Source organism: Morus notabilis, unplaced genomic scaffold (genome assembly GCF_000414095.1).
Source record: "Morus notabilis unplaced genomic scaffold, ASM41409v2 Scaffold406, whole genome shotgun sequence".
Classification (NCBI taxonomy): domain Eukaryota; kingdom Viridiplantae; phylum Streptophyta; class Magnoliopsida; order Rosales; family Moraceae; genus Morus; species Morus notabilis.
In genome coordinates this window covers 27501-49670 of record NW_010364333.1, presented here as the reverse complement: position 1 = coordinate 49670, position 22170 = coordinate 27501, and the positions used below count along the sequence as shown (strand labels likewise).

The following is a 22170-nucleotide window of genomic DNA, read 5'->3' as shown; positions in this document are numbered from 1 at the left end:
TTAGGTGGGTTTTAAGATTATTTTAAAATGTGGTAATGTAAAATTTATGGACTTTACTTTCTTGAAGTTTTAAAAAATTCAATAATTAGGTGGGTTTTAAGATTATTTTAAAATGTGGTAATGTAAAATTTATGGACTTTACTTTCTTGAAGTTTTAAAAAATTCAATAATTAGGTGGGTTTTAAGATTATTTTAAAATGTGGTAATGTAAAATTTATGGACTTTATTTTCTTGAATTTTTAAAAAATTCAATAATTATATTAAACATGGGAATCATTCCCCCGATAAGATTACCTCATATTAAACACCCGAGTCGAGCTAAGCCTAACACGATATATATAGGCAATTAGGATTTTTCAGATTTCATAGTCGGGTGGTTGGACTTCCATTTCATTGTCATCCCGTTTCGAATCAATATTATACGGGTTGGCCCAAAAATCCTCCTTTAATGGATCGGGTCAAACAGCCAGAATTTACCACTCAATACCCCCCCACACATACATATATTTCTTCCTTCCTCAATTGAAAAATGTGAACATATGATCTGAAACCTGTTTAATTTCACATAAAAAATCAAATACTGACCGAGCTATTGGTTTTGACTTTTGAAAAAGCAACCTTTTTCGGCCTTCTATTTAAAGCGTCTAAATCAGCAAGCACAATTTTATTTAATTTTTTTCTAACATAATTAGGATCAGTTTGACATTATTATACTATTGAAAATTTTTATTATTATTATTATTATGCTGTTACTCAGAAATTATTGTGACAAAGGCATCACAGCTACAATTATTCACGCGATTATATACGTCAGTTTACTGATTATGACTGCTCAGGAAAGTGATTACTTATAAAAATCAATACATGCATATCATGGCCTGGCAACATCAACTTCGTAACTAGAGCCCGTTTGGTTGGAGGATTCGTTCTCTAATTCGAATCATAGTTCATAATTTGTTACAATATTTTCTCTCATAAAAAATACACGTAAATCGAAAATAGTTCTAATCGCATGGTTCTAATCCATGAACCAAACGGGCTCCTAATAACTCAGGGTATGCGTTTAATTATCTAAAAAAAAAAACTCAGGGTATGTGTTTGACTTCGGGTGCGTTAACTAGAATTTGGAAGGATAACTCACCAAATTTTGTGGAAAGCGTGGGCCTCGTTCAGTTCGTTGATTCGAGTTTTCAATTTGAGTTGAAATGTGATTTTATGTGAAAGCTTTTTACTATAAAGAAAAAGTTAGATGTGACTTTTTGTGAGAACTTTTAACTGTAGCAAAATTGAAATTGAAAACTTGAATCGGTGAAATGAACTAGACCATAGTTTTGATAATTGCTATAATATTTATTTATTTATTAGTATGTATTACTGTAAGATATGGTTATAATAAAATTAAATAATTGATTAAAACAATTCGTGAAAATTAATAAAATTAAAGTATTATTGTATTACATTATTAAATTTTTATATTTGATGATAACCACTATAAAATTGAAACCATTCAAATAACAAGTCAACAATAGACAGAGTTAATAGTACTCCACCTCATAATACTTGACTCAGATATGCCCCTATTTTGTGCTTCATTATTCAGATTGAATTGATCTTAAGCAATTATGATTCAGATTTTTCTGAATTTGAATTTTCAAACTTTTATATACGTAAAGTTGAGAAGGAACTTGAACTCCTTTTCACTGGTGCAATAACCATATACAAATTAGCGTAGTTTCTTTTTCCTTTTTTCTCTGAAAAAAGGTAGTCCAATGTCAAATTAATTTATGTACTATCATTTTTTTCATAGTTTTTATTCCTTTTATGGGCTATTGGGACCAAAAGACTTTTGATGCAATATTATTTCTCTGTTGTTTTTGTCCTTTTGTTGACAAAAGAATTGTAATGCCGAAGATCCAACGTTATTACCATTTGCTTTCCAATTAACTTTATTCATCGATAATATTTGATAGAATATTAGTCCCTTCGTCCGTCCATATAAATACTGCAATTTTTTCTACCAAGGAAAAAAAATATCAAAACTGCAATTTAAAATGCCAACATAAATGAAAGATTAATGATTATATCAAAAGCATGACATGTGACAAGTTGCCAATTCAACTACTGCCTGCAACTTGCATGTTGAATGGGTCATTTCGTATTTTAGATTAATAAGCCAATTGTACCATTGTTAATAACCAAATGTCATTGTACAATGAAGACTTTTTTTTTTTCTCCGGTGCACATATATATGCATTAATATAATTAGGCCTTTAAGATAAAATAAAATAAAATAAAATAAAAAAGTCAGAAGTTATATAACAATCACCACGGAAACACATTTAAAAGAACTAAAATCCAATATTTATTTATTCACATACGTAACATATGGTATAGCAAATCAGAATCCCATGTCCCACGGCAAAAAGTAAACAATGAAAAGTAATACTACAACGAAGGAAAAGAAAAGAAAAAAAAAAACAAAAGAATAATAAGAACACAGTGAATAATCAAACAGAATATTCAAAAACTGATCATGATAATCAAAAATCAATATCGCACTTTGTCCTCTTAAACCCAACGGCGGGGCTCTTCCCATCGGCGGAGATCGGAACCTTCAAGTCACACTTGATCTTGGGCTTCAAACGCCATGTCTTGACCTTACCAAACTTAAACCTAATCCGAAGGTAAAGCTTCACGTCAATGTCGTAAACCCCAGCTTTCTTTTGCTGCTCATACTCCGTCTTTTCTTCTCCGCTGAGGACGACCGCGTTTTGGCCGCTGAACACCGGGCTGAGCACGGTGGTGTTCTTGTGGCCCTGGTAGAACTTCGGCAGCAGCTTCGTGTTGAACCTCTCGTCTTCGAGGTACGCCCTCGCCTCGATCCGGTCGTAGTAGACGCCGATCCGCTTGTTAGGGTTTCGGACGGTGATGTTTAGGGCGAGGTCGTAGTGGAGGATGTTGTCGCTTGTGAGGTTGAATTTGGTCAACGTGGCCTCTGTGACGTGGTACTTGATCTTGTTGGGACGGAAGACCAGCCAGATGATCAGGGCGGCGAGCCCGACGATGACGACGACGGTGATGATTATCTTGAAGATGAGGCTGAAGAGGCAGCGGGGCAGCCGCAGAGGCCACAGCCGCCGCCGCGGCCGGGGCGGTGGTAGGACTTGGACGGCCTCGATGGGGGAGGGATCGATGGACCATAGTAGGCCCCGTTCAAGTTGGTTGTCTCCGCCATACGCGAAAGTGAGGAGAGAGAATGATAGAACTATAGAGGATAAACTATGAGATATTTTGTGAATTGGAAGATTAGTGAATGGAAAATTTGGAAGGAGAAGTTTGGTATAAATAAGGGGTATTGATAGAGGTGAGAATGGATTAGGAAATACTTGGGAGCTGAAAACGTGTTTTTTTTTTTTTTTTTTCCCCAGTAAATGAAGCATTTGGAAACATACGGCACGTGGAGCGTGTTATTATATTGGTGTACGTAACGAAATCGACGCGGTTGCTTTTGCTTTGGAATGTTGTGAGCCTGTTTTATTATATTTTGTGAAGGGCATTTCAAGTATAAAGACTTACGTGTATTAGGTTTTCTGAGAAGTTGGGGTTTCTTGGAAACTTCCATTGGCATTGCGTCATTGACCTGACTTTTAAGGCGGGCTGCGTTTGCAAAATTCTAAAGAAGAAAAGGACGTCTAGATTAGAAATAAGGCCACAAGACAAAGAATTTTTCTAAATAAGCTTTTATATAGGCGGTGACTTATTCAATTTGATGCATAGGGTGTAAATAAAATATGAAAAAGCATCAACCACCCTTTGAGCATAGATGAAAAGTTTCGGTTTAGAAAATTTTAATATAATGCTAAGACACTTTTTTTCTTTTTCTTTTTTTATTTTTCTATGTGGGGGTTTTAAAGTGATTTTAATGGATAGAATATGCTCGAGTGTGCTATTTTTCAATGGGGACATGTTACTTCATAAGTAAAATATTTGTATGGAAATCGTGTTGCTATCGATCTATATATCTGGTCTTTTCTTCCCCTTCGTTTAACCTTTATGTTCCTCTCGCCAATATTCACTACAAAAAACATTAGATTTAACGTCTCTTAATAGACGGCTGTCTACGGTTTGTAAAATAATTATCGTCTCTATTACTAACTAATAAGTGCGCCAACAGATGCAAACCTTAGACGACGGTTTTCATTTAAACCGTTGTTAAAACTAAAACATTTAACGACGGTTTATTGTAAAACTGTCATCTAATCTGGACGCGATATATGAAATTTTAACTTCAATTCCTTATAATCATGTTTGAGCAAACCCAGATTCCTCATAAACTCTCGCATCGCTCTCTCTTTTTCTCTCTCTGTCTCTCCTTCTTCACGACCTCTATAGAACTTTGGTCGTCGCTACATCATCATCGACCCATCTCTCTCTCCGCCCGTTGCGTCGTTCTTCTCTCTCTGAACCGTCCCTCTTTCTCTGTCGCTCTCCTCTCTCTCACGAACGTCGCTCCTCTGAAGAGGAACATCCGCTGCCGTTGCCATCATTGTCGCCAAACTACCACCAGCCGCCATCGTCTTCACCAACAGTCGTCCACTATCTACGTGTAAACATAGGTTTGAAATGTTAATTTTAATGTTATTTTTGTTTAAAATTTATTTTTGAGGTTTTGTTGTTTAAATGCCCACTATTAGATGATGGTTAATTTTAAGGTTAGATTATTAGACAACAATTTTTATTAATTTATTTTTTCAGCATATTATTGTTAGCATCATAAGTTGTAATTGTGCTAATTTGTATTATTTGAATATATAATGTTTATATATGATTTAAAAAATTTTACATGAGTAATTTTTAGTTTAGGGTTAGAAAATTGAAATACTTAAGATGTTATTTAGTTTAGGATTAAAAATTGATCAAGCGGTAAGAAGTTTTAAGTTGTTGTTTATAAGTTTGGGGTTAGGAATGAAGCTACGATTTTTATTAATTTAACTTTGTAGAATATTATTGTTAACATTGCAAGTTGTAATTGTGTTAGTTTGTATTATTTGAATACAAGTTGTTGATATATAATTTAAAGAAATTTAGTTAGTATAAATCTTAATTCTTGGAAACATGGCAGGCCGTGATTAGTTTGAGGAAGAACTTAATACCGCACGAGAGTTATTTGGGGAGGATAGCACTTTCGATGGGGTAAATCAATATGAACTTAGAAAAAGAACAAAATTTGACCCGGATGATGATAGGAAATGACCAAAATGAAGGATAAAGCAGAAAGAATAGAAGTGCAATTTGAAGAAAAATATCCCCATTAGAAAAGCAGAAAATGAGCTACAAAGTTATGTCGGTGTTTTGGCGTGTGAACGCGTGCCAACAACAATAGAAGATTGGAGATATAAAGAAAAAAAGGATAACGTGAATCGAATTTGGCATGATTTGGTTCAAAGTTTCACGGTTCCAGAGACCGCAAAAAATATGAGCATACGTGTGCGGCGAATATGGATAAAGACTTTAGGTTGAACCTATTCACAACCTTTGTAAAGCCGTAAAAGAATGGTCCCTAAGTCTTTAAACTCCCAAGGATAGTGGCTAGAAACTACCCTTCAATTACCTCGGAGCAATGGAGGAAGTTTGTGTAGTATAAGCTTAGTGACGATCGATAGGCCGTTTCTGAAGAAGCATATAAGAGAAGACGATCGTACAAGTACCCGCATGGGAATGCTCGTGGGGGATATAGGAAAGCATAGGAAGATTATGTAAGTCTTTAATTACTTTTTTTAATGATATTAATTACTTTTTGTTTGTATTACAATCTTTAATATACTTTTTAATTAAATGCACATGCAAATACATAACACTACGGAGAAGCCAGATCGAGTCACTATATGGTAGTTCATACGTAAAAAACCGGACATAACTTACAAAATTCCAGAATGCGAAGATATTGGTAAATTAATTGTGAGTTATTATTTTTCTTTTTAATAATTGTTCGATTAATGAAAAATATGCCAAGAAATTTATAATATTTTTATTCTAAATTTTTTAGGACCAATATATCGAATAAGAGTCCTAGGGAAAGTTCCAATCTCAAAGAACTAAATATGTGCTTACTAGATCATTGAGAAACCTAGAACACTCATGCTGTGTTTGTGGGCAATCCTAATTTGTCAAAAAGTCTACTTATTTTCATTCCATCGGTAGATCAAAAAGGGATGAGGAGTTGGCAATGCTGCATAAGAGACTAAAAATAATTGAGGCCATATGGGAAGCAATGCAATCATCCTAAGGCCATACCCCAACACCTGTAGGAGATGGAATAGGAACTCATACGGTGGATGAACAGCGTAGTGTTAAGGAGAGTTACACTATCTATAATGCTACGCCATCGGCAGATCCCCCTTCATCAGGCCTTGGGGATGGTAGTAAATGCATTCTTCTGGCTCCAACAGAAGGGAATAACAATTTTATCGTTATTACGACGGGGATGGCATGGTTGGATAGTCACCCCACCAATGTTGTTAACGGTGTTGCACTTGGGGAGGGAAAGGTACGCATCTCTATTCAATCGACTTATGTGAGAAACTGTAACGACCCGCACCCCCACCTGGTATGATATTGTCCGCTTTGAGCCGAGCCTGCACGGTTTTACTTTTGGGCCTCACCCCAAAAAGGTCTCATACCATTAGAAGGTGGTGTCATTCCTTATAAATCAGGACATATCTTCATCCCTAGGCGATGTGAGACTGCACAACTTACCATTTCTTAGCCTTGTGCCTCAAGGGATTGATGGCTATCACAGTCACCCCTCCTTATTTTGGCCCAACGTCCTCGTTGGCCACATTTCTGACTGGGTAGAGTCTCTGATACCATAGACTAGTGTGTTGTCCATTCGGCCAATAAGGCCTGCTAATCTTCTCTACGCACTTCGGCAAACACCTCGCCTATCGGAGTTATGATTTGAGATAGGAATCTATGGATAGTCTTTTATCAAAAAGAAAAAACAATAATAAAACAAAAGGAAAAAAAATCATTAGCCCCAACTAGACCTTCTTCTTCACGCTTTCTCTTTGCTCATCCCTTGTCCTCTCAAATGCACCATAGCTCAGTGAAATACTAAAATCCAGAACAAAAACATCATACGTCTTCCTCTCAAATGCATAATAAGATCATCAATACAATTCCACCTTATTGGAAGGTAAAATTGAAAAGGAAAAAAAAGCCCAAAAAATCTTCCCTCTTCTCTACACAATCCATTCATCCATCTAATTCATATTCATACATTCTCAATACTATTCTAAATTTTAAATTTCCAATCCATAAACCCCCAATCATACGTTTATTTCTCTAAAATCCAACACGATGTATCTGATTTGCTTGGGCTTGGGAGACTATAACCCGTTAAATCAAACTTCGTTTCTAAACAAGAGCAAGAGAACTAGAGAACAACTAGCTTTATCTCTCTAATTGCAGTTGCCGGAGGAAATCATCATTCGCCGTTGTTGTACCGTCATCTCCCTGCCCGCTGTCGCCGCCACCCAGCCCAATGACCCGAGGAAAAAAAAACCCAAATCTGTGCCACCCCTTCACTAGGTTGTAGCCCACCTCGTAGCGCCATATCTCTAAGAGAGAGACAGAGAGAGAGAGGAAGAAAGGGAGAGGGAGATCGATCCATAGATCGGCGTCCTATTTGTTGGTTCTCTTATTGCCGGGGAAAAGCAATCCAATGATCCATCAAGAGTACTAATTCCATTTGCCAGAGTACAACGAGTGGAGAGCCTTTGTGTTGTTGGAGTCATAAGAGGATTCGAAACCATGTAAGGAGAAGGGATGAGCAAAAAGAGAGAGAGAGCGTGAAGAGAAGGTATGGTCCTCAGGATCTGTACAATTGTAGGAGTACAAAGAAGTTAACTCAAGTTGCAGGGTGGACAATGAACTTAGGAAGTGGTAGGTAACTCGAATTAATGATCGAGTTTGGTTTTGAGAAATAGCTGCACCGAACGCGTTTTGGGCCAAGATCATCACTCGAGTGGGCTTCTCTCGAGTGAGTTACATCAACCAAACAGCCTCTTGGTTCCTCTACTAAAAAATGTTGACCCAATCTCTGCCCATCTAATATAAAAAGGACACGTCATTCATTAGCTTAAAAAAGATGAAAAAATGGAGAATTTTTCTTTGAGAGTGTATAAGTTTAGATCTTTACTCCCTCCTCTTAATAAATACACTTTTATTAGTGTAATTATTTGACTAAAAAGATTATGAATCAATAATAAATGGTAAAAATACTGAGTTGTGCATTATAGAGTCAAAGGTGAAGATGGGTCCACATTGACAACATCCAAATCATTAATTCAACCATTGAAATCGATTTTGAATAGTAAAATATTGCTCACTCTCTCTGCATTTTGCACCTAATAAATATAAATTTTAATTTTTTTATCTATTTAAATTAAAATTTTAATTTCACATCTAAACGCTAGTTCAAACTACAATTTAAACCACACAATTCAAATTTTCTATTCGAATAAAAGGAATTCAAATTAATAAAATTGAACCAACAAACCAAATGGGGCCAAAGTTTGTTTTTGAAAAAAAAAATAAAGAGAAAAAAGAAAAGGCAAAGGGAAGAAGACAATAGACGGAGTTAAGATATCACAACGCTACTAAATTCACTAAATGATGTCTCTTTTTATTGGATGGACAGGGATTGGGACAATATTTTTAAGGCAAGGAATCGAAATCCCATTAAAAGCCATGTGTTGTTATAAATATAGAGCTCATAGGGTGAAAATGCAATGTGCATATTACATAATTTAGAAACCATATATATTTATGTATTTCATATGAAACTGGCAGTTTAAAAATATGCTATTTATTATAATTTCTCCGGCCAGACCTGCGAAAAAGCCTTTGGGCCTTGTCTACATTATTCACCGCTATGTACTTCCGTTGTTTCTTGTTGCTTAATCATGCCAGGCAGCCCTTGGGCCTTTGGGCCTTTGGGCCTTGCCTACATTATTCACTTCTATGCAGTTCCGTTGTTTGTTGTTGCTTAATTAATCCGTTTTGTTATTAAAAATAGGATAAGCATGAACAAGATGGACATGGTGATAGTAATCACAACAAATATTCACGTGACGAGGATAATGAGGACGTACGACTTTGGAATGCAACAAGAGTTGGCTTACCGTAAACATTATATGTTTGTGAACTAATCTTCTGCTTTTATTCAATCCCAATCAAGTAAAAAGAAAGAAAGAAGGAAAGAAAGCAAAGCAAAGCAAAAGCATGAAGGTATTTACTACATAGTAAATTATTTGACAAAGAGGCCGCTTGGATACAATGTTTAGATAAATTGTAATATTATCCCTTAAAAACAAATCCAAATTGCATATATATAAAGGAAGAAAAAAAATCATCTAATACAAAAAGAATACAATTAATTATTTATTCAGAAATAAAAGAATAGATTTAATTAGAAAAATATAAACACGCACACATCACCAAAAAAAAAAAAAAAAGAAGAAAAAAAAAAGGCACTAAGCTGCAGAAGGATCGTAATAGGTGGCCTTGAACTTGACACGACACTTGGCAACGTCATTAGAAGTAACATTGACCCTTTTCTGTCCATTCACAAGTGGAACTTGTGACGAGCCACAACGAAGCTTTGGCCGGAAAATCCCAATCTTTATCGCACTAAGTTTAACTCTACTCCTAAACTCCACCTTCCAATCAATAGAGAAAATCCCAGATTTCTTCTCCTTCTCAAACCGTTCCACGAACTTCGAACGCTCGCCGGAATCAAGCAAATACACCTCTCTTGTTCCCTTCAATCTGTGCCGCATAACGGTGGTGTTCTTCTTTCCTTGGTAAAGTTTCAATATAAAAGCAGAATCAACATAGTTTCTCATGACATTTTCGTCGGTTTGGTAATAAGCCCCGACGGCGAAATTCTCGTAGAAGAAGCCCATGATCCTGTTGGGGTTGCGGAGGGTGACGTTGAACTCGAGGTCGTAATGGAGGAAATGTGTTTGGTTTGCTTCCGTGAAGTTGAACTTGTAAATCCGCGCGTCGTTTATTTGGACCTTCATCTTCTGAGGGTTGACGATGATGAAGAAGAGGCCGACGGCGACGCCGATGAGGACGACGACGGAGACGATGATCCCGAAAAACCAGCTTAGAAAGCAGCAGCAGCAGCCGCGAGGGCCGGCTTTAGCCATGGAAGACGTTTGTTTAGTGAAAAAATATATATATTATTGGACGAAAAAGTTGAGTGTTGAAGAGTGCTATAATAATTGAGATATGTGAAGATGAAAGAATTTAGGGTCAAATATGGCTTCTAAGATATAGTTGAAAAGATATAAAGTTGAATATGTAGTGGACGGCTAAGTTATTAAAACCTTCATAATTGAGACTTGTGACAATGGAATAATTGACGTTGACAAGGTAAGTGCATGGATTGCACTATAATCCCGTTTGACATTTTTTTTAAGGTAATTATTAGATTGTTAAAGAATTTACATCAACTTAAGGTGTTTAGTAAAATCTGTTTTTATTTAGCAAGATTTTAATAACTGTTGTCCACCTACAGAATTTGTAAAGTTGCTTACCCCTGTTTAGTTCAGCAATTAGAACTAGATAATTCAATTCGAATTGTACTAAATGGTTCAAATTAGTGTTTAATTTAACATCACAATATTGCCAAATGTCTTTTTATGTGTGGCGGTATTTGTTGGGGATAATCTTTAAATGGATCCATCAAATATTGGAGTTGTGGTTTTGCTTTTCAATTTGTTCTTTTTTTTTTTTTTTTTGTTAATATGTTTTTATATATTACTAAATCTCAAAGGAGACAGATTATGGTGGATTTTTTTTTTCCCTTCGTTTTTTTAAATTTTTTTACTCGACTACGTTTGTTGTTTTTATTGTCTTTGTATCCACAAGTCAACGTATATAGTTTAGTAATAGTAATTTTATCCCGTAATTCATTTATCTATGGGACGCGCTTTAACGGGCAGCAAAAATCCAATTTAAATGAATACGGTTATACATGTGTTAAAAATTCAACTCGTCGTGGATCACAAGATAGAGACGAATTTAGAGATCTTTAACCTTATTTCTTATCTACTTACACCGTTTAATTATATCATATTGTTAAACTCTATATTATATATAATATGTTGTAATATATAATTTTAAATATAAAATATCACACATACTGTATGAAAATTCAAAAAAATATGAAAATTGAGTCGCCACGTGAAGGAATGGAATAACGCGTTCGCTTTTTCTATAAAATACAAATGAAATAATGAGTTCGCGGCTGTATTGGACTGGATCAATTTGGACGCGTTATGCGCCACCTCACGGAATGAAATGGATTAAGTACGTCTGTATTGCTTCCTTTGACAGTGTTTGACTTATTCTGGGTACTTCCCGTGTTGGGAATGGCAACAATTAACGACTTTTGAATGATTCCGAAATAGGAAATTCAGGATCAAAAAGATTTGTGTTCTCTTACGATTCTTTTTCACGAAATGTGTTTTTTTTTTTTTTTTTTTTTTTTTTTTTTAAAAAATTTTTAAAAGGGTGTTTTTTTTTTTTTTCACGAAATGTTTTTTTTTTTTTTCACGAAATGTTTTTTTTTTTTTTCACGAAATGTTTTTTTTTTTTTTCACGAAATGTTTTTTTTTTTTTTCCAAAATTTTTTTTTTTTTTTTTTTTTTTTTTTTTTTTTCACGAAATGTATTTGGAACATATGTAGATTTATTATGCAAGTACAAGAGAGCCTTATCTTAGTTAACAAGGCCGGATTGGTTGTATTTGCTCTTATATTTCTCTTTGACTGAAAATAATGTTCATATATTTTTAGAGAGTATTTAGTATGAGGATTCGTGTCATGATTTGAATCATAATTCGTGTTATAATTCGAATCATGGTTTATGGTTCGTTACAATATTTTTTCTCACAAAAAAAAAACGTAAATTGTGAATGATTCTGAATCTGTAAACCAAACGTCTACTTAGTCTAATATTCATCTCAGTCAGTAACAAAGTTATAAATATTTATGAAAGGGAACTAATTTTAACTATAACAAAAATTCAATAAATATGAATTATTAATGTACTTCAAATTGTCCCCGACAGGATTTCATACCTTCAAAAATATTTCATAATAACCATATTGTATATTAAGGTTATTAAAGATAATTTTCTTAATGTACATAAGTAAAATGATTAATTAATTGATCTCTAATTCGATTGCGTAATAGATATTCATAGCAGAAGATACCTTCTCTACAATAGTAGCAACAAGTAGAGTTAATGTTTATGTTAGAAGTAGATAAACTATTAGATAATTAGTATTCATTCTTAGTTAATGCCTCATTCTTTTCGCTGATTCGAGTTTAGAATTTGAGTTTTGTTACAGTAAAAAGCTCTCAGAAACAGTCACATCTAACTTTTTTACTACAGTAAAAAGCTTTCACACAACATTACATCTCAACTCGAATTAAAAACTCGAATTAGTGAACCGAACGGGCCCGACTTTGAAAGTTAAGATTAGTAGAATTTTTTATCAAGTAGTACTTTTAGAGGTTTTTCTTTAGAATGTAGCACTTTTAAAATTTTTAGAGGTTTTAAGATTGGACCCAAGATTTGTTGTTAGTGGGGGCTTAATTATTTTTTCTAGATAAATTGAATTTCTTTTATCTTTCTTTTGGACCCAAGAGGTTTAAAAAATCACATTTGTCGGTGTTATGTGCATCGAGATTTTGTCTTAATCTCTTAGTGGTCGTTTGGCAGGTGGATTCCGGATTCTAACTTTGAATCACATAAGAGAATCCATATTTGGAAGCCCAGAATCATGCAATTGGGTTAGAATCAGATATGACATTTTGGATCACTTTAGGTCCTGATTTTGGAATCAGGCCCTCGCCTGATTCAGCCCGTTGGAACCTAAGAGCACAGTGAACAACAATGTGCTTCCCTCGAGTAATGACCCCCACACTGTGATTCCCGTACTTTCTGGCAATTTTTAGCCTTCTTTTTGGCTTTGTGGAGAATTTTTTTTTTCCTTTATTTCTCTTTCAAGTTATTATAATTTTAGAGTTATAATTTTTTTTTTCTTGTATTGGTCATGGCTCAAAATCAGAAATCAAGACAATCAAACACAAGTTAAGATCACATTTATGGTTCAAACCAAATGTTAGCATATACACATCTAAACAAAGGTTCCAATCACCATAGTTTAAGGTTCAAACCAAGAATCATAATTATGATTCCAAAATTTAAATCATCTTAATTTGAATCCTTATACCAATCGAACCTAAATGTTGTCCTCTAATGCATAACACTTAAGAGTCACATTTTTATCAAGTTGTTCAACTCCAAAGTCACAGATGTTTCTAATCTTAAGTTATTTTGTAATGCACGGGAAATTATCGTCCCACCCTTCAACTAATTTTAATAATAATTTCTTGCTAATATCTAAATTTAGCCAACCTGACACAATCATATTTTCTTTGTCGAGAAAATTGCAAAATTTATATTTAAAAGTGCACATATCTGAATTTTTATCCCTTATTATTAATTAATACTCTTTTGTTAGTGTAATTATTTAACTAAAAAAGTTATTAATCAAGAGTAACAGTAAAAATATTCCTGACTTATACACTTTTAAAGAGTATTTATCTCTTTTTTTCTTCAGAATAGTACACAATTTGCACGTAGACCTCCATTGTTATTGATATCACAATTCATGAATAGACCCAACAAGGACGATGAATATTAACAAATGGACAAAGTACACTTTTCTCTCTAAATTATTGGCCTTGTAAATAAATACCTTCTAAATTTTAAAAATAATAAATTTTCTTCCTGAACAATTAGCGTTAACATGCATCTCCCTTTTTCACCCCCTCAATTAAATTTTAAACGTTAAGTGTCACGATCGGGACAGCTGCTGTCTGTGCCGCGACCGGGACGCCACAGTCGTTTTGTGTCAGGGTGGGACTGGAGACTCCTTTGTGACGTGGTTTGCATGCGGCTGTTTCTCTAGGTTTGCCATAGAAATAAAGTTTGTGACTTGTAGGAATAGGAATAGGATATAATACTACTAAAAGATATTGGATCAAGTTTCGGTTCAATGAGGTTGTAGTGCACAAATAGAGTAAAAATATGTGGTTATAATGTAGTTATTGGAAGATGGTAATTAAAGAAGGATTTTCGGGGCGTTTTTTATGTGTATATATGGTGTGGAAACTGGGAATGGTATGATATAATATAAGTTAAAGATGCGTCACTTAGTAGGCAAAACGATAAATAAATATATATATATATATCTATGAGTAAGTTTCTTGAATCTTCTAATTGCAACGGTCCATTCGGTTTGTAATCGACTGGAGTTTTTATTTATTTATTGTGGGCTTATGAATAAATAATAATAATAATAATAATAATATTTGTTTTCTGGTTCAATTAGAAAATGACATTATGAGTTCTGTAGTCGCTATTATTGCAATAGGTTTGTTTTTTCCACTTGAAAGATCAGATATTCTAATTTCAATTCTCTTTGACTAAATAAAAATTAATTTGAATATTTTAACGGACATACATACAAAGTATTGTTGGCTTTAAGCATTCCATCCATATCCTGAAATTCGGTTGTTTTCTCTCCTTCCCTTTGACTGGATTTTTTTTTTCCCTAAAGTTGTCAATGTAGGCTGGATACATACGTATACATATATGAATTATGTGCATGTTTGTTTGTTGGTAATTGACAGTGATACCCATTAAAATAACAGAAATAATAGGTCCTGTTTGTCATGTTGGATTAGATAAGATTATGAGGTTTGGATTAGACTTGATTGGGTTAGATGGGATTTTGTTAAATACTATGCTGCGTTTGGTGTATCGTCGGATTGGAATAAAATAAAACTTAGAGAAAATTTCATACAAAATTAGATTTAGAAAAAAAAATCAGATTTAATACAAAATTTCATACAAAATAAACTTTAGAAAATTCTCATACAAAATGACATTGAAGATCTGATTATTTGAGATTAAAAAAAACTCTCTCTCTCTTCCTCTCTTCCTTTCCCGATCATCTCTCTCTCTTTTCCGATCATCTCCTTCTCTCTTCCTCTCTCTTTCCGATCATCTCTTTCTCTCTTCCTCTCTCTCACTACAAGAATAATGACTTTAAGAGACCGAACTTTTTGATATGAAAAAATTTTTAGTAGCAGAAAACACACTTTTTGCTACCAAACTTTGGTAGCTGAAAATATCAAGGCTTTAGTTACAAAATTTGGTAGCAAAAATAACACAATCCGCTACCAAATATAATTTGGTAACAAATAGCATGGCAGAAAATGAAATTTGGATCCCGCCAATAGCTTTTTGCTACCAAAATAATATTTGGTAACAAAAGCATAAGATTCTGCTACCAAAAATTTGGTAGCAAAATATGACTTTTTTGCTACCAAGCATGTTTTGGTAACAAAAGGTGGGCGGGAAGCAAAATTTTTTCCCGCCTGAGGTATTTGCTACCGAATTATTTTTGGTAGCAAAACATATAACATTTGCTACTAAGAGTTGGAAGCAAAATATAACTATCTGCCACCAAAATTTGGTAGTGAAAAATCAAGTTTTTGCTACCAAAAAACATAATTTTTTGCTACCAAATTTTGGTAGCGAAAAACATGATTCTGCTACCAAATTCTTATTTTGGTGACAAAAAGGCATTTTTTGCTACCAAAAGTTATTTTTGGTAGCAAATCATATAAAAACATTAATATTTATATTTTGTGCTTGTATTGCTTTTATTTTAATTTTCTATGAATATGTCCTATATTAAGTTTTAACAATCATCCTAGTATATTTTGTATAATAATTATTTGATAATTTAGTTATTTTGTGTAGGTGTAACAAGAGACATGTTCATGTGTACACATATGTGATCTTGTTAATTAAGTATATGTTTAACATAGAGTAGTATATAATCTCGCTATTTGATTGATTTTTATGTATTTCAATTTTAAAACTACATTTTTTTGTTATAATGTTATTAGAACAATGAGTCTTAAATAATTTTTGACATTAAAACGTTATTTTTTTAATGTTTAATATATGTCTTTATGGTACCAAATTCATATTTGGTAGCAAAAAATATGCTTTCAGCTACCAAAATAATGTTTGGTAACAAAAAAACATAAGTTTCTGATACAATTTTGGTAGCAGAAAACATGATTCTGCTACCAAACTCTTATTTTGGTGACAAAAAGGCGTTTTTTGCTACCAAAAGTTGTGTTTGGTAGCAAATCGTATAAAAACTTTAAAACTTACATTTTGTGCATGTATTGTTTTTTATTTATTTATAAATATGTCATATATTAAGTTTTAACAATCATCTTAGTATATTTTGTATAACAATTATTTGATAATTTAATTATTTTGTATAGGTGTAACAAGAGACATGTTCATGTGTATATATGTGATATTATTAATTAAGTATATGTTCCACATAGAGTAATATATAATCTTACTATTTCAAAACTATATTTTTTGTTATAATGTTACTAGAACAATGAGTCTAAAATAATATTTGTCATCAAAAAGTGTTTTTATTTTTTATTTTTTAATATATGTCTTTCTCCTACTAAATTAAATTTTAGTAACAAAAAATATGTTTTTAGCTACCAAAATAATGTTTAGTAATAAAAAATATAATTTTCTGGTACTAAATTTTAATAGTGAAAAATATAATTATACTATCAAATTCATATTTTGGTGACAAAAAGAAGTTTTTTACTATCAAAAAACAAAAACAGTTGTTTGGTAACAAAAAAAGAACAAATTTTTTGTGGAAAAATCATTAGATGTTTGGTAAAGGGATTCGTTTTCTGATTCGAATCATGATTCATAATTTGCTACAATATTTTCTTTCATAAAAAATTTACGTAAATAAAAAATGGTTCGAATCACATGGTTTGAATCCTCCAACCAAACGTCCTAAACTCATTTTACGACCCGTCGTCGCCCTTCCTCCCCTTCTTCAAAAACTCGTTCTTCCCCTTCTTCAGAAACTCGTCGCCATCTTCGCCATCTTCTTCAGAAATTCCTCCGCTCTTCTTTCTCTCTCTCGCTCCTTCTCTCTCTAGCCGCTGATTCTCGGCGTCGCAGACTCCGATTCCCGCTTCCGCCGCCGTCGATTGTCGCTGTCGCCGCCGCCGATTCTCGTCGTCACCGCCTATTGGAGGCTTCAGACTTGTCAACCAACAGACCCGCCTTCTGAAACAGGTTGGTTATTTCGTAATATGTATATAACTTGGGTTGTATTTTCACTTTGTAGACTTACACGTATGCCCATTACTTGTTTGTTGAATGGCTTGCGTAAATCTCAGAATGACTCACCCGAGTAGTTAGTTTGGTGATTTAGGCTCGGGTTTATCTAATTTTTAATTTATCAATGTAGTTGACCATTTTATTTTTGGCAGTTCGGGAACTTGTTTTGAGATATTTTCAAAAATTAGGTACTAAAATGGGATTCGACATAGTTCGGGAACTAAAAAATGGAATTTAATCCCAAATGCTTTTGAGTGAGGTTCTTTCTTTTAGCCAACCGAAGATTGAAGTTTGCTGAATGGATTTCAGAAAGAGTATTGCTTTTACTTTTTGTTGGGAAACGAAAGCAACTTTTGTATTCGAATGCCACTATGTGTGATTCAAGGTGTTCTGGATCTTTTCAGTTCTCTCTCTATTCAAACTTTTAATGATGTAAAAGTTTTGTTCTATTAGACTATAACAAACTCGGAAAGTTTCATCTCCTCAGTGGCTTTAGGAACCAAAAATTTAATTGGGTTGGGATTGGTTAACAAAGTAAAAGAAGTATTGGCCCATTTGGATTCATTTTGAGTGAGAGATTTGGTGTTTTTTACTTTTACATTTAGAGACAGAATAGAATCTATTTATTTACATACAAGTTTGGTTGAGTTTTTATTCTTAAGAGACAAGCATGAACTCCTATCCTTCTTCTCACATAGAACTCTTCTTTCTCCATATAGTTTCCTCTCTCATTATTTATTTATTGATTATTTGATTTTAATTGTTGTCTATAAGTTGGAGAAGGTGGCAAATACCTATAAGGCAAGGTTTGTGGTGAATGTCGGTGAGTTTGGAGAAGATGATCCGCTAGTTCAGAATGTAAGCTCATCCTGTTCTCAGTACGGAAAAAAACTATTTAGATTTTGCTATAGAGAGCAATTGAAATACGAAAATATCAAAATGTATATAAAAAAAAATGATAAAAGCTTAATTTGGTGGGAGAGTATTGAATTGTTAATTGGTAATTTGTGTTTCTTTAAGACAATGGACATCTTGTATTGATTTTCCACCGGGGACAGTGGTCATAGAGACTCAAAATTGTTTTCTTTCTGCTTTGATTCGTTTTACTTGTTTTTGTTGTTAACGGAGATTCTATTCTTTACAGGCTACTCGGATCGTCCCTACTGAAAATCCCTTGGTATGACATCCTTTTGTAATATGCTCTGAATTGGATGCATTGTGTTCTGCAGATAATTTTCCTGCCTTTCTCTGTATATTACTTCAGTTAGTAGTTTACAATAGTAAATATCCTGGTGGGACCCTTTTAAAAAATAACCTTAAATAAGCCATTCTATGAACACTAGCACTCAATGTGAAAACTTCAAATGGATAGCCTCCTCATTTAATGAATAATTTCACTTCTCCAAATCCGGTAATTCGAAGGGGAAGACGAATGAACGGTGTTGAGCAGACTATCTAACCGGTCACACCGGTTAGAAAATTTAAAATTGGTCGGAACGATCTTACCTGTAGGAACGATCCGCTCGGTTAGAATTTTACTAAATGCATATGATACTTTCCAAAATAATTACCAATGTAACACTATAATATCAAAAATTGATCAAATTTAACTTTAGTTTATATTTATAAGTCATAATTTGACATATTTAATTTTAAAACAACAATTTATCACATTACTAATTTGCATAATCGATGAATTATTGTCAAATAATTACTACTCTAACACTATAGTATCAAAAATTAGTTAAATTTAACTTTAGTTTATATTTAAAATCATACTTGTGAACGAGTGAGACACTATCAACAATTAGAATCAAATGTTATATAAAATCATTAATTAGTTTTTCATGCGAAATCAAAATTAAGTGTACTCACAAAAACTAATCATTGTTATAAATCTCGATTACCATCTTCTCCCGATAGATTTTTATAAGGTTGTCATACTACTTCTATTGCAACACTCTAGCATAATCACTAACCCTATAATTTTCTAAAATTGGTGAATTTTATTTTTGAACACAATTTGTTAAACTATTACCAATTTAATTGTATGACACTAACAATTAGCCAAATTTAACTTTGAGTTATATTAAAAAAATCATAATTGTGAGTGAGACACTATTGACAATTAAAATAAAAGTTTCGTTAAAAGTGTAAACATCAGTCTGCACGGCAAGAACTGTGTACTTAGAAAACCATTTTGCATGTTGATATAATTAGAACCAATCCATTCATCTTAAACATTCCGACTGTTCTAACCAATGCAAGAAAGAATGGTGAGAAAAAGGAAATAAATACCCTTAATCTTACTATCTTTTCCTACTGTTCCGACAGGCACCAATTTGTGAGGTCGGAAGCAATCAGTAAGCATATTTTATCTTACTAGCTTTTTTACCATTCCGAACGGTACCAATTTGTGCGATAAGAAGAAATCATTGGCTTATAATTATAGGCAAAGTCTCCAATCCGGCACTGGAACTTGTACATTTCTCTGTAAAATATGTATATTTTTTCTTTAAAACGTGTATATTTTCTCTTAAAAGATGTACATTTTCTTTTATAATAAAATATACAATATGTACACATTCTAAAGAAGAAATGTACACATTCTAAAGAAGAAATGTACATATTTTATAGAGAAATGTACAAGTGTCGTTCCGGTCCGCATACCAGACTGGAGACCATTCCATAATTATAAGTCATAAACTAAATTATTGAGGCACTAGTCAACTAGAATATTAAGGATCAGACAAAATTTAATTTTTAATTAGACGATTGAAATTTAACTTTAGTTTATATTTATAATCATAATTTCACACATTTAAGGATCGAGACACTATTATCAATTAGAAGACCAATCTTCTTAGAAGTTTCTTTTGGGCGTGCTCGGTTGGAAAGGTTACCTAGATTAAAATTGGAAGAATTCACATTAAATATCACAATATTTATAGCATCAACATAATACAATTAGATTAATATACAATGATTTCATAGATTTACGTGTGCATTATTGTCACATACCAATGTAGCATTATATTCTCAATAACATCGCGTTGTATTTTTATATTAAAGCTATATTAAATCCGCATTAATTTGGAAAATTTAACTTTAAGTTTTTTCATACATTTGGGTGACCGCGACACAATGGTCAATTAGAAGATCGGTCTGCTTTAAAGTTTGAGAATCAATCAGCGTTGTAAGAAGATATGCTTAGAAGATCGGACATCATTATGCACGATCAAATATGGTCAGAACAATCTAACCGTTCATATCAAGGATTCTGATTTTCAAACCGAGGATCACTCCGCTCGGTGTTAACGTTCTGACTGTTCTAAATAGTATTAATCTGTGCGGTAAAAAAAAAAAAAACAACAATTGCACTAAATTTTCTACATTTTCCGACTGTCCTGACTAGTAACAATCTACGCGATTAAAAAAAAAAAGCCCTCTTACTTATTATGTTTTCTGATCGTTCTAACCATTCTTACGCGTCAAAACTATTTCCATAGTATGATAAAAAATAAAAAAAAAGTGTTTCTTAATACTTGGAGAAATAAGAAAATCTATATAATGATTTGAAACTTAGTTCCACAATTAAATTAAAACGAATACCAGTGATTATCTATGAATGAAGTTATAAAAAAGCAATCTCAACATGTGCACTTTGACTACTCCCAATATGCAAATCCAGAAAACAAGTATAATTCCAACTATATTATCCAAGTCAAAAACCTATTCACTTTTCTCTTTGTTAGTATGCTCACCAACGTAATTAAAAGGACTACGGAAAAAAGGGATGAACTATGGATGAATAATCAACTAAATGAAACTTCAATGCATAAATAAGATCCTAGAATTAATTTGAACTTTCTACAGCGTGAAAATACTTACAAAAAAATTCCTGGAAGTAATCTGTCTACTTTTGTTTTCCTTTTATTTTTTCTGCACTACTATCAAATTAATTTGAACTTACTACAGCGTGAAAATACTAAATTTAGCTTACCAAATTACTAGTGTGAAAATACTAAATTTAGCATATCAAATTACTAGGGCGTGAAAATACTAAATTTAGCATACTAAGTTCGTTTTCTGCTCTAGTGCTATTAATACTTAACACAAATGACATTTTAAATTTTCATTTTTTTCCCTCATAATAAAACATCATACAACCATCCAATTAACACACAAACAATCTGTTGAGCAAAAAGCTAAAAAAAATAAAAATAAATCTTTTTAAATTTCACTAATATTAGAGAACAAAAATTTTACTCATAAGCTCAATACTTTGGCATATCAGACAGAAATTCTACAATTATGGAAAATTTTGACTTAATTATATAGGAAATTTTAACTTTTAACAAAGACAAATAAAATGACACAAAACGAGTCAGGAGTTTTATCAAACACATGATAGGCACTAGATACTCATACAACAAGTCTCGATTCCCACAAAGAGCACAGAACCAGCAAAACCCGGATGAAAATAAGGAGAAACCTCCTCGAGAAAGTCTCTGTCAAGCTTCTCTACAATTTTAATTAACATCAAGATGGTGAATCGGTCTTTTCCCTGTCAAGCTCCTCTGTCTTTTCCCTTCCACCATTTTTTTTTTTCCCAATTTTGTCTAAATTTCTGCATTAATTTTAGTAAATCTAGAGTTATCTCTAGTTTCTATATAATTTGCACGGAAGCATATATAACCTTGAAAAAATAATTTTTAATTGCCAGAGCCAAATTATAATAAACAACAACATATAAATCAAGTAAAAATACATATATATATATATATATTTCCATTAGTCCACACAAGATTCCTAACCAAATTCCTCAAAA

General features: G+C 33.0%; 2 protein-coding genes and 1 long non-coding RNA gene across 3 annotated transcripts; 1 reads left to right on the top strand and 2 right to left on the bottom strand.

Moving 5' to 3' along the window:
- Positions 1 to 2428: 2428 nt before the first annotated feature.
- On the bottom strand, positions 2429 to 3325 carry LOC21401789 (NDR1/HIN1-like protein 3). Its single transcript, XM_024171050.1, is given in 2 exon segments — positions 2429 to 3113; positions 3116 to 3325. Coding segments are annotated over 2 exon segments (693 nt in total). The 5' UTR covers positions 3236 to 3325; the 3' UTR covers positions 2429 to 2540.
- Positions 3326 to 9493: 6168 nt separating this feature from the next.
- LOC21401788 (NDR1/HIN1-like protein 3) lies at positions 9494 to 10316 on the bottom strand. The gene has a single exon (XM_010106473.2). The coding sequence runs from the start codon at positions 10215 to 10217 to the stop codon at positions 9537 to 9539; it is 681 nt and encodes a 226-aa protein (XP_010104775.1). The 5' UTR covers positions 10218 to 10316; the 3' UTR covers positions 9494 to 9536.
- A 6695-nt stretch (positions 10317 to 17011) lies between these two features.
- Positions 17012 to 18737, top strand: LOC112093158. Its single transcript, XR_002902932.1, has 3 exons — positions 17012 to 17294; positions 18114 to 18197; positions 18484 to 18737. It is a non-coding gene; the product is annotated as an uncharacterized LOC112093158 (long non-coding RNA).
- Positions 18738 to 22170: the final 3433 nt, after the last annotated feature.

Bases quoted from the DNA above. Each gene is read 5' to 3' on its own strand.
- LOC21401788 (XM_010106473.2), bottom strand. From the start codon at position 10,217: ATGGCTAAAGCCGGCCCTCGCGGCTGCTGCTGCTGCTTTCTAAGCTGG.